Below are 16691 nucleotides of genomic sequence, written 5' to 3'. Positions count from 1 at the left end.
ATACACAGAATACTAAAGCTAGGGTAAACATAGCAGACTCTTTTTTTGATGATTCAGAAAGGACATGAGTTTCTTTCAAGGCCTTTTGGTCATTTGTCCTTGTGAACAATGATTATCAGACTGTAGAATACAGCAAGACCAAGTAATAGAAAGTCAGTTTTATCAGTGTTGTGTTAACTGTGTGTCTATATGTGTGTGTGTATATATATAATAATAGTTTTTTAATATAGCTCCAGTTGAATCACCATCCTGTTCTTTGCAAGTATTTTTTAAAGTCAGTCTTCTGAGTGGGTGAGTACAGAGAGCTAGACTAGGGCATCCCTGTGGGGAAAACTGATGAGCAATTTACATCAGATTTGCAATCTGGGAGGCATGCTGTCTGAGACATCAGCCAACCGCACCTGGCTTTACTGGCATTTTAACCTTCTATCTGGAGGAGATTTAGACTTCTCCAGGGACATTTTCTCCTCTGCAAAGCCCCGTGCTGCTGCTCAGATCTGGAAATCACAGTACCAAGTGGTAGGCTGTGCATCACCTGGCCTTGAGAGCCTGGTGTTGAGAGATGTTTCCATTTGCAGGGAGGGAAGCCACTCTTAGACCTCTAGCCCTTGTCTGAGTGGATTCACCACCTCCTTATTGGACATGCCCTTGGGGGCCACCTCTGATAGTAGCAGATTAAGATTGTTCAGCTGTCTCATAGGTAATTAGCACCTAATGCATTGCCAGGACTTGTGAGCAATGCCTGAGGGTAGAGACCTCCCAAACTGACAGTTCGAGCTCCTGGCTCAGTGCTCCTATAGAGCACTTCTCTAAGTCTCCAAGGATCATTACATATTATTCCTCCAGCTCATCCACACTTTATCTTAGCCAAAAGGTGAAGAAGCAATCCCCCAGCTGATCCAGAGACCCCTAGATACAACCATTAAGGCCTAAATTAAAGCCACTCAATGTAGGTACATTGACTATACTTAGAGGGGCAACATGGTCTATTGATAACAGCAAGGGTTTGGGATCCAAAGTCAGAGAGACGTAGGTTCCAGTCCCTGCTCTGCTGTATCTTAGCTGTGTAATCATGAGCAAGGTACATAAACTGAGTCTCAGTTTCCTCATCCGTACACTAAGGATAATAATAGAACCTACCTTATGAGGGATTGACAAGATCAGGTGGGATAGTCTTTTCAAATGCAGAACACATTTTTGCTCTTTTTGTAATGATTGACAGTTCATTTGTCCAGTGCTGTGCTTCTTTGTAACAGCTTTATTTAGATATAATTTCCACCCATTTAAAGTTCACAACTCAGTGTTTTTAAGTATATTTAATATATTCAAAGGGTTGTACAATCATTGCCACAATTTAATTTTAGGATATTCTTGCCCCTCCTATAAAACAAACTCTGTACCCATTAATACTCATTCCCTATTCCACTCCTAATTACATCTCAGCCTTAAGCAACCACTAATCAACTTTCTGTCTCTATAGCTTTGCCTTTTCTGGACATGTCACATAAATGGAATCATACAATATATGGTATTTTTGTGGCTTGCTTTTTTTCACTTAAGCATAATGTTTTCAAGAGTCATCCATATTGTATGAGCCCTTCATTTCTTTTTATGGCCAAATAATATTCCATTGTATGGATAGACCACTTTGTTTACTCATTCCTCAGTTGATGGACATTGGGTTGTTTCTACCTTTGGGCTATTCTGAATAATAATGTAATAAGCATTCATATATGTGGTAACATATGTTTTCATTGCTCTTTGGTATATACCTAAGAGTGTATTACTATTGCTGATCAGAAACTGCCAAACTGCTTTCCAAAATGACTGCACCAGTTTACATTCCCATCAGCAATGTTAGAGGGTATAATTTCACCAAATCCTCAACAACCCTTGTTATTATCTTTTTTATTACATCCATTGTAATGGGTGTGAAGTGTGTGTCTCGTGGTTTTGATTTGCATCATGGCTGATGATATTGAGCATCTTTGCATGTGCTTATTGGTCATTTGTATATCTTCTCTAAAGAAATATCTATTCTAATCCTTTGCCAATTTTTAAATTGGGCTACTTAAACATAACATAAAGGTTTCTTTCTGGACTTTCAATTCTATTCCACTAATTCATATGTCTATCCTTATGCCAGTACCACACTGTTTTGATTACTGTTGCTTTGTAGTAAGCTTTGAAACAGGGAATAGTGAATCCTCCTACTTTGTACTTTTTTAAGTTTCTTTTGATTATTCTGGGTCCCTTGTGCTTCCATATGAATTTTTGAATTAGCTTGTCAATTTCTACAAAGTCAGCTGGGATTTTCATAGGGACTGTGTTGAATCAATTTGGGAAGTATTGCCATTTTAACATTATTAAGTTTTCCAACCATGAACATAAGATGTCTTTCCATTTATTTAAATCTTATTTAATTTCTTTCACAATTTTTTTTAGTTTCCAGTGTATAAGTCTTGTGCTACTTTTGTTAAATGTATGCCTAAGTGTTTTATTCTTTTTGGTGCTATTATAAATAGAATTGTTTCCTAATTTTATTATCAGCTTGTTCATTGCTAGTGTATAAAAATACAATTGATTTTTATATGTTAAGCTTTTATCCTGCAACCCTGCTGAGCTTGTTTATTTCTAATAGTTTATTATTAGTGAATTGCTTAAGATTTTTTTATACACAAGATCATGCCATCTAGAAACAGAGATACTATTCCTTCTTCCTTTATAATCTGGATGTTTTATATTTCATTTTACTGTCTAATAGTCCTGGCTAGACCTTTCTGTACAGTGTTGAATAGAAGTGGTAAAAACAGAACTTCTGGACTTTTTCCTAATCTTGGGGGGAAAGCCTTCAGTCTTTCACCATCAAGTATGATATTAGCTATCAGTTTTTCATAGATAACCTTTATCATGTTAAGGAAGTTCCCCTTCATTTCTAGCTCATTGAGTTTTATCATGAGAGGGTGATAAATTTTGTGAAATGATTTTTCTGTGTCCATTGAGATGATCATATGGTTTTGTCCTCTAGCTTATTAACACAATGTATTACATTAATTGATTTTTGGATGTTAAACCAACTTTGCATTCTTGCAATAAATGCCATTTGGTTATGGTGTATAATTCTTTTTATATGTTTTTGGATTCAGATGTCTACTATTTTGTTAAGGAGCATCTATATTCATAATAAATATTGCTCTATAGTTTTCTTTTGATGTCTTTGTCTGGTTTTGGTATCTGGGTAATACTGGCCTCATAGAATGAGTTGAGAGAAGTGTTCCCTCCTCCTCTATTTTTTGGAAGAGTTTAGTATAAATGCTTCTTTGAGCATTTGGAAAAATTCACCAGTAAAGCCATCTGGGCCTGACCTTTATTTTTTAGTTGGGGGAGAGAAGGAATTTTTAATTACTAATTAAATTTATTTTCCTGTTATTGGCCTATTCACCCTTTCTATACTTTTGAATCAGTTTTGATAGTTTGTGTATGTCTAGGAATTTGTTCATTTCATCTAGGTTATTTAATTTTGTGAAATAAACTTATTCATGATTTTTCCTTATAAGCAATTCTGTATCTGTAGAGTCAGTAGCAATGGCCCTTTTTTCATTCTTGATTTTACTAATTTGAAAATTTTCTCTCCCTCTCTCTCTCTTTTTTTTTTGCTTGGTCTGTACAGCTAAATGTATAGCTTAAAAAAATATTCATAATATACCTCATACTTCCTTCCAGCTTCTTCACCTCCCACTCAAAAGCAATGTTTATTTGGGGGCTAGATTTCAATAGCCTTAGTTAACAGCTCACATTCTCCAAAGAAACAAACTCTACAGAGGTATGACATGAGAGGCATATGAAAACAACATCTTTTATTTCCTCTGGGCCCAAACTGAATCATACCTTATGCTCACAACTTTTACAGGCAGGCTATTAATTCAGCAGGCCACTTTTCCACATTGTCTCTTCCTTCTATTTCTCCTTTATCATCTACCAAAGTATAAAGATATCTCTAATCTCCTTCCCCTAAACCCCCTAAATCAGAGTATAGTGTATGACAGTCAACAGAAACTGAGAAAAGACAATTTCATTGATCTTTTCAGTGAATCAACTTTTAGTTTAATTGATTTTCTCTTATTTTTCTCTACTCTATACATTACTATTTCTTTCCTTCTGCTTGCTTTGTGTTTAGTTTGCTCTCCTTGTTCAAGTCTCTTAAGGTGGAAGGTTGGGTTATTGATATGAAATCTTTCTTATTTTTTTATGTAGGCACTTACAGCTATAAATTTGTCCCTAAACATTAATTTAGCAAGATCTCATAAGTTTTGGTATGTTGTATCTTCATTTTCCTTCATCTCAAAATATTTTCTAACTTCCCTTGTGATCTCTTCCTTGAGCCATTGGTTATTTAGCAATGTTTAATTTCCACATGAATGTGAATGTCCCAAATTTCCTTGTTATTGATTTCTAATTTAATTCTCTTGTGTTAAAAAAACATACTTGGTATGATTTCATTTTTTAAAATTTACAGAGGCTTATTTTATGACCTAAAATGTGGTCTATCCTGGTGAAGATTCTAGGTGCACTTGAGAAGAATGTATATTCTGCTGCTATTAGGTGGCATGTTCTATTGATTTATAGTGTTGTTCAGGTGCTCTCTTTCCTTTTTGATCTGCCTAGTTATTCTATCCATTATTGAAAGTGGGGTATTGAAGTCTTCAACTATTGGTGTTGGATTGTGTATTTCTCCTTTCAATTCAGTCAGCTTTTGTTTCATGTATTTTGGGGTTGTACTGTTAAGTGCCAGTACTGTGCTTTTGTGGTAGCAGTAAGCTGTAGTGAAAAGCAACATGGACACCTTGACCCTGTAAAACTAGAATTTTAAAGGCATTTTGAAGTTTTGTTTTCCAACACCTTGACCACCATGATGAACTATAGGGTAGTAGTCAAAAACAAGGGCTTTGTGGCCCCTCCAACCTGGGCTCAAATCCAGACTGCCATTTATGACTCATGCGACCTTGAGTAAATCACATAACCAACTGGATCAGTTTCCTTGGTAAAATGGAGATAATGATAACACCTACCTCATTGGGTTGTTGTGAGATTAAATGGGATTATACGTGATGACCTTAGCCTAAATTAGTGCTTGCTTGCTACTAATCTGATAGCAAAATAATTTGGCATTGTGAGAATATATTCTTACAGGTATCATGGGGTGGGGCCCTCAAAACAGAGTAAGAGAGAGACACCATTCACAGATGATGCATTTGATATAGATAATCCTCAAAGACACAGACCTACCATTATTAAAAGCTGTTGCCCTGGCCGGTGTGGTTCAATGGTTACAGCGTTAGCCTGTGCACCAAAGGGTCGCAGGTTTGATTCTTGGTCAAGGGCAGGTACCTGGATTGAAGGTTCGATCCCCGGTCCTGGTTGGGGCATATGTGGGAGGAAACCAATTGATGTTTCTCTGTCCCTCTACCTCTCCCTCCCTCCCTTCCTTTCACTCTCTCCAAAAAAGTCAATGGAAAAAATATCCTCCAGTGAGGGTTAACAAAAATAAAATAATAAAATAAAATAAAATAATAAAATAAATAAAATAAAATAATAAAATAAAATAATAAAAACTGTTGACCAGAACATTTTACCACTTATATATGTAGCAGATAGGCTGGCCCTACATGAATACAGAGCAATAATGAGATTTGAGGAATTGTAATAATGTTCCTCCCATCCTCTCCCCCAATATATGCACATCCCAGCATATCTCTTATACACTTTACACATTCAGATGCCCAGAATTCCAGTACTGTAGTAGAGATCTATTCTTTTACATCCTTCCACTGACAGTCCTCTTTGAAGGGCAAACTCTCAGGCATTGTACATAGCTTGTTTTACACTTTCCCACTAAAGCAGTAGTAACTTGTCAGATTTATTTCCTTCTGCTAGAAGCCTTCCAACTTAACACAAGAGTGACAGAGCACTGGGGGTTGTAAAGGCTCTGAAAAAAGCGGGGGCAGGGGCAGTTCCAAGAACGACATAAAACGAATATCACTTCTTTTTTTCTCTTTTTTTTCCCCATTTTATTTTTGTTTAAAATAGTACAAATGTCCATTTTTCTCCCCAATGACCTGTTCCACCCCATCCCCTCCCCCTCTCTTCCCCCTCCCCAGTCCCTCTCCCAAAGGTTGTCCGTGTCCTTGGGTTGTGCATATATGCATATAAATTCTTTGGTTACTCTCTCCCCCTCCACCCACCTGCCCTCCTCCATCCCTCTGACATTCGTCAGTCTGATCTGTGCTTCCAAGGCATTGAATCTATTCTGTTCATCTGTTTATTAAGTTCATTAGATTCCGCATATAAGTGAGATCATGTGATGTTTTTCCTTTCTCTGCCTGGATTATTTCACTTAACATAATTTTCTCCAGGTCTATCCATACTGTCCCAAAGGGTACAAGATTCTTCTTCTTTACAGCTGCATAGTATTCCATGGTGTAAATGTCCCACAGCTTTTTTTACCCACTTATCTACTGATGGGTACTTGGGCTGTTTCCAGATCTTAGTTATTGTAAGCTGTGCTGCTATGAACATAGAGGTACATATATTCTTTCTGAATAGAGTTTCAGGATTATTAGGATACATTCCTAGGAGTGGAATCACTGGGTCAAAAAGCAGCTCCATTTTTAATTTTTTGAGGAACCTCCATACTGTTTTCCATAGTGGCTGCACCAGTCTGCATTCCCACCAGCAGTGTACTAGGGTTCCCCTTTCTCCACATCCTCACCTTCAAGAGTCGTTTGTTGATTTGTTGATGGTAGCCATTCTTACAGGTGTGAAGTGACACCTCATTGTGGTTTTAATTTGCATCTCTCTGATGATTAGCTACATTGAGCATTTTCTCATGTGTCTCTTGGATATCTGTATGTCTTTGGAGAAGTGTCTATTCAGGTCCTTTGCCCATTTCTTAATTGGGTTGTTTGTCTTCCTCTTGCTGAGTACTATGAGTTCTTTGTACACTTTGGAAATTAGCCCCTTATCAAATACATCTTTGGCAAATATGTTTTCCCAGACTGTGGGGTTCCTTTATATTTTGAGGTTGTTTTCTTTGGCTGTGCAGAAGCTTTTTAGTTTGATGTAGTCCCATATATTTGTTTTTTCTTTTGTTTCTCTTGCCCTAGGAAATGTATCAGTGAAAATTTTACTACGTGGGATGTCTGTGACTTTACTGCCTATGTTTTCTTCCAGGATTTTTATGGTTTCGTGACTTACATTTAAGTCTTTTATCCATTTTGAGTTTATTTTTGTGTATGGTGAAAATTGGTGGTCTAGTTTCATTTTTTTGCATGTATCTGTCCAATTTTCCTAGCACCACTTATTGAAGAGACTGTCTTTACTCCATTGGATGCTCTTGCCTCCTTTGTCAAATATTAACTATTAAATTAAATATTGACCATAATGGTGTGGGTCTATTTCTGGAGTTTCTGTTCTGTTCCATTTATCTATATGCCTGTTGTTGTACCAATACCAGGCCGTTTTGATTACAATGGCTTTGTAATACAGTTTGAAATCTGGTAATGTGATCCCTCCCACTCTGTTATTTTTTCTCAAGATGGCTGCAGCTATTTGGGGTCTTTTTTGGTTCCATATAAATTTTTGAAATGTTTGTTCTAGGTCTGTGAAATATGCTGTTGGTATTTTAATAGGAATTGCATTTGGGTAGTATGGACCCAAATTGAATTTATGAATTGCTTTGGGTAGTATGGACATTTTAATAATATTAGTTCTTCCACTTGTTTAAATCTTCCTCTATTTCTTTTTTCAGTGTCATATAGTTTTCTGAATACAGATCTTTTACATCCTTGGTTAAGTTTATTCCTAGGTATCTTATTTTTTTAGTTGCAATGGTAAATGGTATTGTTTTTTTTAGTTTCTCTCTCTGAAAGTTCATTGTTGGTATATAAGAATGCCATTGATTTCCGGATGTTGATTTTGTATCCAGCTACCTTGCCAAATTCGTTTATCAAATCTAGTAGTACTTTGATGGAGTCTTTAGGGTTTTCTATGTACAATATCATATCATCTGCAAATAATGACAGTTTTACTTCCTCCTTTCCAATTTGGATAAATTTTATATTTTCTTCCTGTCTGATGGCTGTGGCTAGGACTTCCAGTACTATGTTGAATAAGAGTGGTGAAAGTGGACATCCCTGTCTTGTTCCTATTTTTAATGGAAATGGTTTTAGTTTTTGCCCGTGGAGTATGATGTTGGCTGTAGTTCTGTCATATATGGCCTTTATTATGTTGAGGTATGATCCCTCTATTCCCACTTTGCTGAGAGTTTTTATCAGAAATGGGTGCTGGATTTTGTCAAATGCTTTTTCTGCGTCTATTGATATGATCTTATGATTTTTGTCCTTCGTTTTGTTTATGTGATGTATCACATTTATTGATTTGCGGATGTTGTACCAGCCTTGCATCCCCAGAATAAATCCCCCTTGGTCATGATGTATGATCTTTTTAATGTATTGCTGGATCCAGTTTGCTAGTATTTTAGTGAGGATTTTAGCATCTATGTTCATCAGAGATATTGGGTTGTAATTTTCTTTCTTCGTAGTGTCTTTATCTGGTTTTGGGATTAGATGATGCTGGCCTCATAAATAGAGTTTGGGAGTTTCCCCTCCTCTTGAATTTTCTGAAATAGTTTGAGGAGAACAGGTATTAATTCTTCTTTGAACGTTTGATAAAACTCGCCTGTAAATCCATCTGGTCCAGGACTTTTGTTTGCTGGGAGTTTTTTTTTATTACTGCTTCAATTTCATTAGTTGTTATCGGCCTATTCAGGTTTTTTGCCTCTTCTTGATTCAGCTTTGGAAGGTTGTATGCTTGTAGGAATTTGTCCATTTCCCCCATGTTGTCCAATTTTTTGGCATATAGTTGCTCATAGTATTTTCTTACAATCCTTTGTATTTCTGTTGGGTCAGTTGTTATATCACCTCTTTCATTTCTGATTTTATTTATTTGGGTCATCTCTCTTTGTTTCTTAGTGAGTCTGGCTAAAAGTGCATCAATTTTATTTATCTTTTCAAAGAACCAGCTCTTGGTTTCATTGATTTTTTTGTATTGGTTTTTAGTCTCTATGTCATTAATTTCTGCTTTGATTTTTATTATTTCCTTCCTTCTACTTCCTTGGGGATTTTCTTGCTGTTCTCATTCTAGTTCTTTTAGTTGTTGTGTTAGATGGTTCATTAGATCTTTTTCTTGTTTCTTGAGATAGGCCTGTAATGCTATGAATTTTCCTCTCAGGACTGCTTTTGCCGTGTCCCATAGATTTTGGGTTGTTGTCTGTTCATTTTTGTTACTTTCCATGAAGTGTTTGATTTCTTCATTGATCTCATTGGTAACCCATTCATTGTTTAATAACATGTTATTTAGCCTCCATATGTTTGAATATTTTTGAGTTTTTTTATAGTGGTTGATTTCTAGTTTCATGGCATTGTGATCCGAGAAGATGCTTGATATGATTTCAGTCTTCTTATATTTGTAGAGAATTGCCTTGTGCCCTAACATGTGGTCTGTTTTTGAGAATGTTCCATGTGCACTTGAGAAGAATGTGTACTCTGCTGCTTTGGGGTAAAATGTTCTGTAAATGTCAATTAAATCCATTAGGTCAAATATCACTTCTTTAAGTATGCTTACAGGTGACTCTCAGATCAGACCTATCCATGTAAGAGTCTAGCCGTGCCCAGATACCAAGGGTTTAACCCTACCCACCTCAGCCCATGTCTTTTCCCATTTCAGAGATGATGGAGCTATTAGCAACTCAAGCCATTTTATTCTATGCACTCTACTTTCAGGGTCAGCAGCAACATGGGCAATTCACTCCCCTTCCCTTAATCCCTAGCAGTCAGGTAATGCTCTCTCTCTGTACTTACCACCCAACTATGCACTAGAAATCCAGGCCAGAGACACCATGAGAGCTTGGCCACAGTCCTCATTACCAGGGCTCATCTGTTGATTCTCTTTCTGGGTTTAGATTACATGCACAGCTCCCACCGCCCTGTCACTGGGGGCCACCTGGGGAAAAAGGAGAGTAGTTATGTGGGCAGCGTGGGCACCAGCCCCAGGAAGTCGAGCCACTGCACGCCCCCGCCTGCCGACTCTGAGCTTGTCAGCTTTTGCTACCTCCACATGCGGGAACAAAGGAAGGAGCAGGAAAGCCGGACAGATGTCAATGAGAATTTAATCTTCTTTGAGGAGACCAGGCCCCGGACCAAATCTGACCCCACGTCCAAAAGCTCTGGCCAAGGTTACAATTTGGTCCCCGATGACTTTGATGCAGCCAGCCTAGACCACGAGCCTTGTGCCAGCAGGGCCAGATCTTACACCTTGGACAATTCCCTTGGGGCTGAAGCCCTGAATTTCTACTGTGACTCTTGCAAAGCCAAATTCCAGGAGCAGCTGGGTCCTCGCAAAGGCGGGAGGCCTGGTTCCTCTCGTGACAATATAGTAGACTTAATGTCCCTTCCACCTCCCGGGAGTGAGGAGGAGGAGGAGGAGGAAGATGAGAGCACTTCGCTGTTGCCTGCCATTGCTGCCCCACCTCCTGGCTTCCGAGACAACAGTTCTGATGAGGATGACTCCAAGCGCCGGGCTGTCCAGAGCCAGGAACAAGGACGCCACCTGCGTGGGCTACTGTATGATGAGATTCCGGTGACGTTGATTGACAGCATGCAGACACGGACTGTCCGAGATCATGCCCAGGAGCTAGATGATGCCCTGGTGTCCACTCTGCAGGCTCTGGAAGCCCTGGCAGCCTCAGAGGATGGACCACACCCCCCACCCCCACAGACTGCAGGTAACAGCCTATTTCTCCTCACTCTTGCCCACCTCTTCCAGGCAGGGCCAGTAGGTGACATTGCTTCTTCCCAAGCAGAGATCAAAGTCACTGTGGTGTGTCAGAGCAGTGGATGGGCCAGAGACAGTTCAGATAGTGTCATGGAGCAATGACGCTATGATAGGGGTCTGCTGCTCATCTCCAGCTGGAGCTCCAGCTCTCTCCATTCTATCCTTGAAAATGTCTTGCAGATGGACCCCAGGGATTGGGGACATGACAGCTATAGAGGCAGACTAGGATGGAGGATCAAAGCAAAATTATGAGAGATGTAGAAGACAGGTAAAAAACTTCCAGCATGCACATGACTGGAAGAAAAACCAAACAACCCAGTAACCACCTAGCAACCTGGGATCACGGGAGCCAGGAGTCTTCACTGCTCAAAGCAGAGGTCTTTATTCTGCCTAAGATCATGGGCTCTCAATCAGATGCACCCAAGTCCTGGCTTCTTCACTCATTTTCAGTGTGACCTTGGAAAGGCACTTACCCTCTCTGAGACTTGCTTTTGTCATCTTAAATGGGTTTGATAATAGTAGTCATATCACATAGGGTTGTTGTGCAGTTTAAATGAGACCATTCATGCAAAGCACTTAAGTACTGCCTAGCACATAGGAAGGACTCAGTAAGTGGTAACTATTATTATTAATTATTATTTGGTGGGAAAACCATACAACATGCATGCTATTCTCTGTTCTATACACATGTATGTCCATCTTGTAGACAACACGTGTCAGATGTGCACCCATAGTCACACATACATACCTCCATAAATATACACCTTAAAAAGAAGTGGTCAGTGATACAGCAACAGAAAGGAATAGGGAAGAGTAAGGCACATGAGAAAGCGCATGAGGTGGGGGAAAGTTTTGACAGAGAAGGTAAAGAAGTTGGGGTCAGAGTGAGCCTGACCAGAGAGAGTACCAACTTCCTGCCTTTTCTGTATTTGAGGGCGTCTTTGGTGTCAGGCAGCTCCCATGTGTTTGGCCCCCACAGCAGGCATTTCTCTTTGCTCAGGGTCTGGAGCTCCAAGCATTAGCTGCTTCCAGGATGTGGGCCCATGTGGTAGCCAGAGGGAGGACAATCTCAGCTAAATGGCCTCAGCTTCAAGGACTATAGGCAAGCCTGGACAGATGAAAAGGGTCAGATAGAGAGGGACCTCTCTTTGCCAGCCCTCTTTAGGACAATTAACAAAAATTTCCTAGCTATGGAAAAAATAGTGATTAGCATGTTGCTTTGCATGTGATTTGCATGTTAATTTGCCATCAAAGTACCCAGATCTTCTCTGTGCCTCTTGTTCTCTTCTGGATTCTAGTCCTTCCTAACTCCTCCCCAGCTTGCCTCTTGTTGTCCCCCTACTCCACTCCTCCCACCCTTAGCCTTGCAGTCCCCCCAGGCCTGACTGGTTTTCCCCAACTTCCAGTACTGCTGGCTAACCTTGGCCCCCATAAACCCTCTACAAATGATTGAGAAAGGACTTGATCTGAGTTAAGTGCAGCAAGCCCTGTCCCTGTTCTTCCAGGTCTGATTGTGCTGGCCACAATCACCCCTGAATCATCGCTGGACTCAGGCCATGAAACCAATTCTTCAGAGCTCACAGACATGTCGGAGATGATGTCTGCCATGAAGCAGCACCAGAACACTACCTACTTCCTGGCGCAGCACCTCAACAAAGACAGTCTTCTGGCCCGCAAGGACCTGCCTTTCCGGATCCAGAGCTGCGCAGCCCAGGCTGTTCTCACAGCCCCTTACTCTCTTGGGCGCCCGGATCCCAACACATCCCTCCAGCCAGCTGTCACAGGCCAGAGTACTGGCCCCTCTGGCGCTCGGAGGAAGCTGCCCCAGTCAGAGGCCCAGTCACAGAGAGAGCGAACATACGCCCTGGCAGTGCACCCAGCACTGTCCCCACAGCTTAGTGAGCAGAAGAATCTGAGCCTGCTGTCCCCAGTTCCTGAGGACAAAGGGCCTGGCTATAGTAAGGCTGGCCTAGAAATGTCACTGAGGGCGGCCACACCGTCCCTCAGTGAAGAACAGGTATCTGAGCTAAGGGAGAACCTGTCAAAGGAGGTCAGGTTGAGCCCCAAACTTATCCTGGACCCAAAGGGCAGTGTGACCCCAGCTATCATCTCAGCTGCCCTACAGCAGGTGGTTCAAACTAAGAGTCTACCTGCCCCTGGCGGGGCCTTGGGGAACCCTTCCAGCAGTGGGGAAAGGAGGCTGGAGGCCGGCGTAGGGAGGCCAGAGGTCAGCATGGGAAGACCAGAAGTCAGCATGATGAGTGGCAGTGCCAATAAAAATCTTAAGTTCAAAATGAGCCCCACTGCTCCAGATACCTCATGGAATTCCCAGCAGCAGCTGAGCCCAGAGGTCTCTTCCAGCTCCAGAGCACCCACAGGCAGCCGGGCTGACAGCCTGCACCTCTCCCCACAAAAGGACAAGCTACCTGTTCAAAGTTTCCCTCCCAAAAGCTATCATTTGAGAGCGAGTCGAGAGTCAGTGGGCAAGCAAACTACAGGGGAAGTGGCAATGGCAGGCAAGGGTGGGCCAGAGGGTGTTAAACCTTCCCTGCATAAGCAGGCCACTGTCTCCAGCCAAGGGGAGAGGGGGCAGCTGGAAAGCACACCCCAAAGCAGCAAGCTTGAGGAGACCAGCCTGCTTTCCCGAGCTGGCTACCCCATGGCTCTGCAGAGCCCCAGCTGCCAGTCTCAAGGCCACAGCCCCAGCTTCCAGCCACGAGGCCACAGCCCCAGCTTCCAGCCACAGGGACACAGTCCCATCAGCCAGTCCCGAGGCCAGAGCCCCAGCTGCCACCCTCGAGGTCAGAGCCCACTGAGGCCCCAGGCTGCCAGCCGTCAGGTGAGCACCATGCCCTCTAGGAAGCTTGAAACGACCCTGGATGGAGCCCAAGCAACCTCTGAAGGCCCCATAAAGCCCAAATCATCTCGTGGTCCTTTCAGGCTACGCAATTTATTCTCTGCCACCTTTCCAGCCCGCCAGAAGAAGGAGACTGATGAGCGGCAGGCCCAGCTGCAGAAGGTAAAGCAGTATGAGCTAGAGTTTCTTGAGGAACTTCTAAAGCCACCAAGTCAGGGAGAGCTGCCGGGCACTGAATACCTCCAACCTCCAGCACCAGGCCGCTGCAGCTGCCAGCTACGCAGCAGCCCTGTGCAGCAGGGGCCTGGCATGTCTCGTGAGCAGAGACGCAGCTGTGATTGCAAGCGCATCTGCCGGGGTGGTCGGCCACAGGCACCCCAGACACCAGTGCCCAGCCTCCGAGGAAAGGAGAAGGACAAGGTCCTGACTACCCAGAGGCAGCCAGAGGCTGGCCCAGATTTGAGCCTCAGCAGTCCCACCAATGTCCAGCGCATCCGCTCCACCAGCTTGGAATCCCGAGAGTGCCGATCAGACCCTGAGAGTGGTATTTCATGCCTGAGCACGTGTGCCTCGGGGGGCGAGTGTCTGGGAGCTCCCAACTACAGGAAACTTATGCGCCGCTATAGTATCAGTGAGCTGGACCAGGATGACAGGGCCTCACTGACCTCGGATGTCTATCCACAGCTACCCCTGGGCATGCTGCCCAGGGAGGCCAAGGAGGTAGAGGCAGGCCTCCCCCTAGGCCTGGGTCCCAAAAGCAAGTCTCTGGAGTCACCAACTCTGGGAGACCCATCATATGTCCAAGTTGCCCCTGAGACCAAAGGCTCCAGACAGATGGCTGTGTTCTCACTGCCAGAAGAGGTGTACCGGAAGCCCACCGAGTTGGATGACGACAGCGAAAGCAGCAAGTGCTGCTCCATCCGCTACTGCTTCTACTACCGCAAGTGCGACGTGGCAGATGATGCCAGTGATGGCAAGGATGAACTCTCCTACTCCATCCCCATGAAGATCCTGCCTGGCATGAAGCTGGACGAGAAGGTGGTGCCCGTAGTAAGCAGGACCCTGCAGGTGCTGGATGCCGCCACCTGCAGCAACAGCAGCCCTGAGGCTTCCCGCACCCAGGAGATTGACCTGCGGGTGTCCACCTTTGAGGGGAGCCTGGCCAAGATCAATGCCCTGCGGGCCCATGCCTATGGCCTACCTGATGGCTTCCTGGCTGCGCGGCTGGACACCAATGAGCTACTGACAGTCCTGCGGCAGTGTGTGGCCAGCCCTGAGGCCCGCGCTCCCAAGCCCTATGTTTCCCAGATCTCTGAGTACAAGCTCGAGCTGGCTGTCAAGTTCAAGGAGCTCCGGGCTTCCTGCCGCCGCGTAGCCAATGTGGACAAGAGCCCGACTCACATGCTGGCAGCCATCACGGGCAGCTTCCAGGTGCTGAGCAGTCTCATTGAGACCTTTGTGCGGCTGGTGTTCATCGTGCGCTCCGAAGCACAGCGCCAAGAGCTGCTGGCCAAGGTAGAAGAGGTGGTGAGGAACTACACCTTCCTGCTGCGCGCTGCTGAGGAATCCACCGCCCGGAATCTCAACCAGCAGCAGCAGCAGCAGCAGCAGCAGCAGGCAGCTGCAGCTATGAGGGTGGCCCCAGGGCACCCACCAGGATCTCCAACTTCGGCGACTGTTATGAGCACATTCACTCATTCCTTAAAAACCCTTATTAAGTAGGGCGTCTGCCCAAGCCTCCCCTGTTCCTTAACCTCGGCCCCAAGTTTGAGCTTTGTGGTCATGCATCCTGTGGTGAGCGTATGTGTCTGCTGGACCAGTTGGGGTCCAAGAGCCTTCAATCTCCAGGGAGCAAAAAATCCCTGCATTGAGGTCTCCAAGCTGCTGCTGCCCTGGGTATCCTCACCCCTTCTCTAGCCTCTAGGCGTCACTGTGAGGGCCAAGGCCCCTCGTCACTACGCCCGCCGAAGAGCTGTATTTTATCTCTTCACTAGGGCTGAGAGGTGACATCAGGCTCACTTCCCCTCCATTTTTGCCACAGGGAAGCCAGGGCCTAAAGCAGGCAAGCCAGATGGCCTTGAGCTCCTTCTGGCATCTACTCCCCTCCAGGGAGCAATGGCAGTAGCAGCAGACCACAGTGCCCAGTGGAGGGGAAAGGGTACTCTGTCCAGATATGCCCACCCACCCTGGGCTTACACTCACTTGCAGAAGCCACCCCATAGGGCCTGTGCCCAGGTGGTAGTCCTACAGAAAACAGCCACATGGGGCTGTTTGCAGCCAGTCCAACTGGCTGGCAGCCTTGGGAGCCCTTGCCCCCAGACCTAGTAGCTCCACACCAGCCATCCCCAAAGTGCCCTGTCCCTCACTGATGGGCAGGGTAGCTCAGTCCACTAGGGAGCAAGCATCTGGGATCACCCCACTGGTTCTGGTTAAGGTACCTGGTGAAAATGTCTGCTCTGGGGAGACCCAGAGCAGGCCTTGGAGCCTGCCTGGCCCAGCATAGTGCAGTGGCTCTGGCTGCAGGCATGTGGCTCCTCTCTCAACATCTCTACCAGACAGACCGTCCTTAGGAGTTCGACTTAGCTACAGATTGGGGGTGGGGGGTGGGGGGAGGGTGGGAAGGGGGTAAGGGTGGGGGGGTGTTGATGACTATATCTTAAACTTCTGGAAGCTAGCGTGATATGTTAATCCTGAGTATATGCTTTTGGCTGTGTATTGACCCTGTGGATTTGTCTCTCTAAGAAAAGAAGCTGAGCGCCTTACCAAGTGCAGTCCTGCACCTCTCTCTCCGGAGTCATCTGGAAGGGAATTCACACTGTTTAGCATCCTCCTTGACACACATCTACTGCTGCTGTCACCGCCCCCCTACAACCTTCATGGGAGTGAAGACACGGAGTCCCTACCAATTGTCCCATTGTAGGGAACAAAGAAAGCCAATGTTTCT

General features: G+C 44.1%; 1 protein-coding gene across 1 annotated transcript in view; it reads left to right on the top strand.

Moving 5' to 3' along the window:
- FRMPD3 (FERM and PDZ domain containing 3) overlaps nt 1-15533 on the top strand; it is a 130672-nt gene extending 115139 nt beyond the window's left edge. The window contains exons 14-15 of the mRNA XM_081125918.1: nt 10019-10840; nt 12396-15533. Coding sequence (XP_080982044.1) covers nt 10019-10840; nt 12396-15469 — 3896 coding nt within the window. The 3' untranslated portion in view covers nt 15470-15533. The remainder of the gene's footprint in view (nt 1-10018; nt 10841-12395) is intronic.
- Nucleotides 15534-16691: the final 1158 nt, after the last annotated feature.

Source organism: Miniopterus schreibersii (assembly GCF_964146895.1).
Source record: "Miniopterus schreibersii genome assembly, chromosome: X".
NCBI classification, from domain to species: Eukaryota; Metazoa; Chordata; class Mammalia; order Chiroptera; family Miniopteridae; genus Miniopterus; species Miniopterus schreibersii.
Note: the sequence above shows the minus strand (reverse complement) of the source record. Positions and strands in the feature narration are given on the sequence as shown.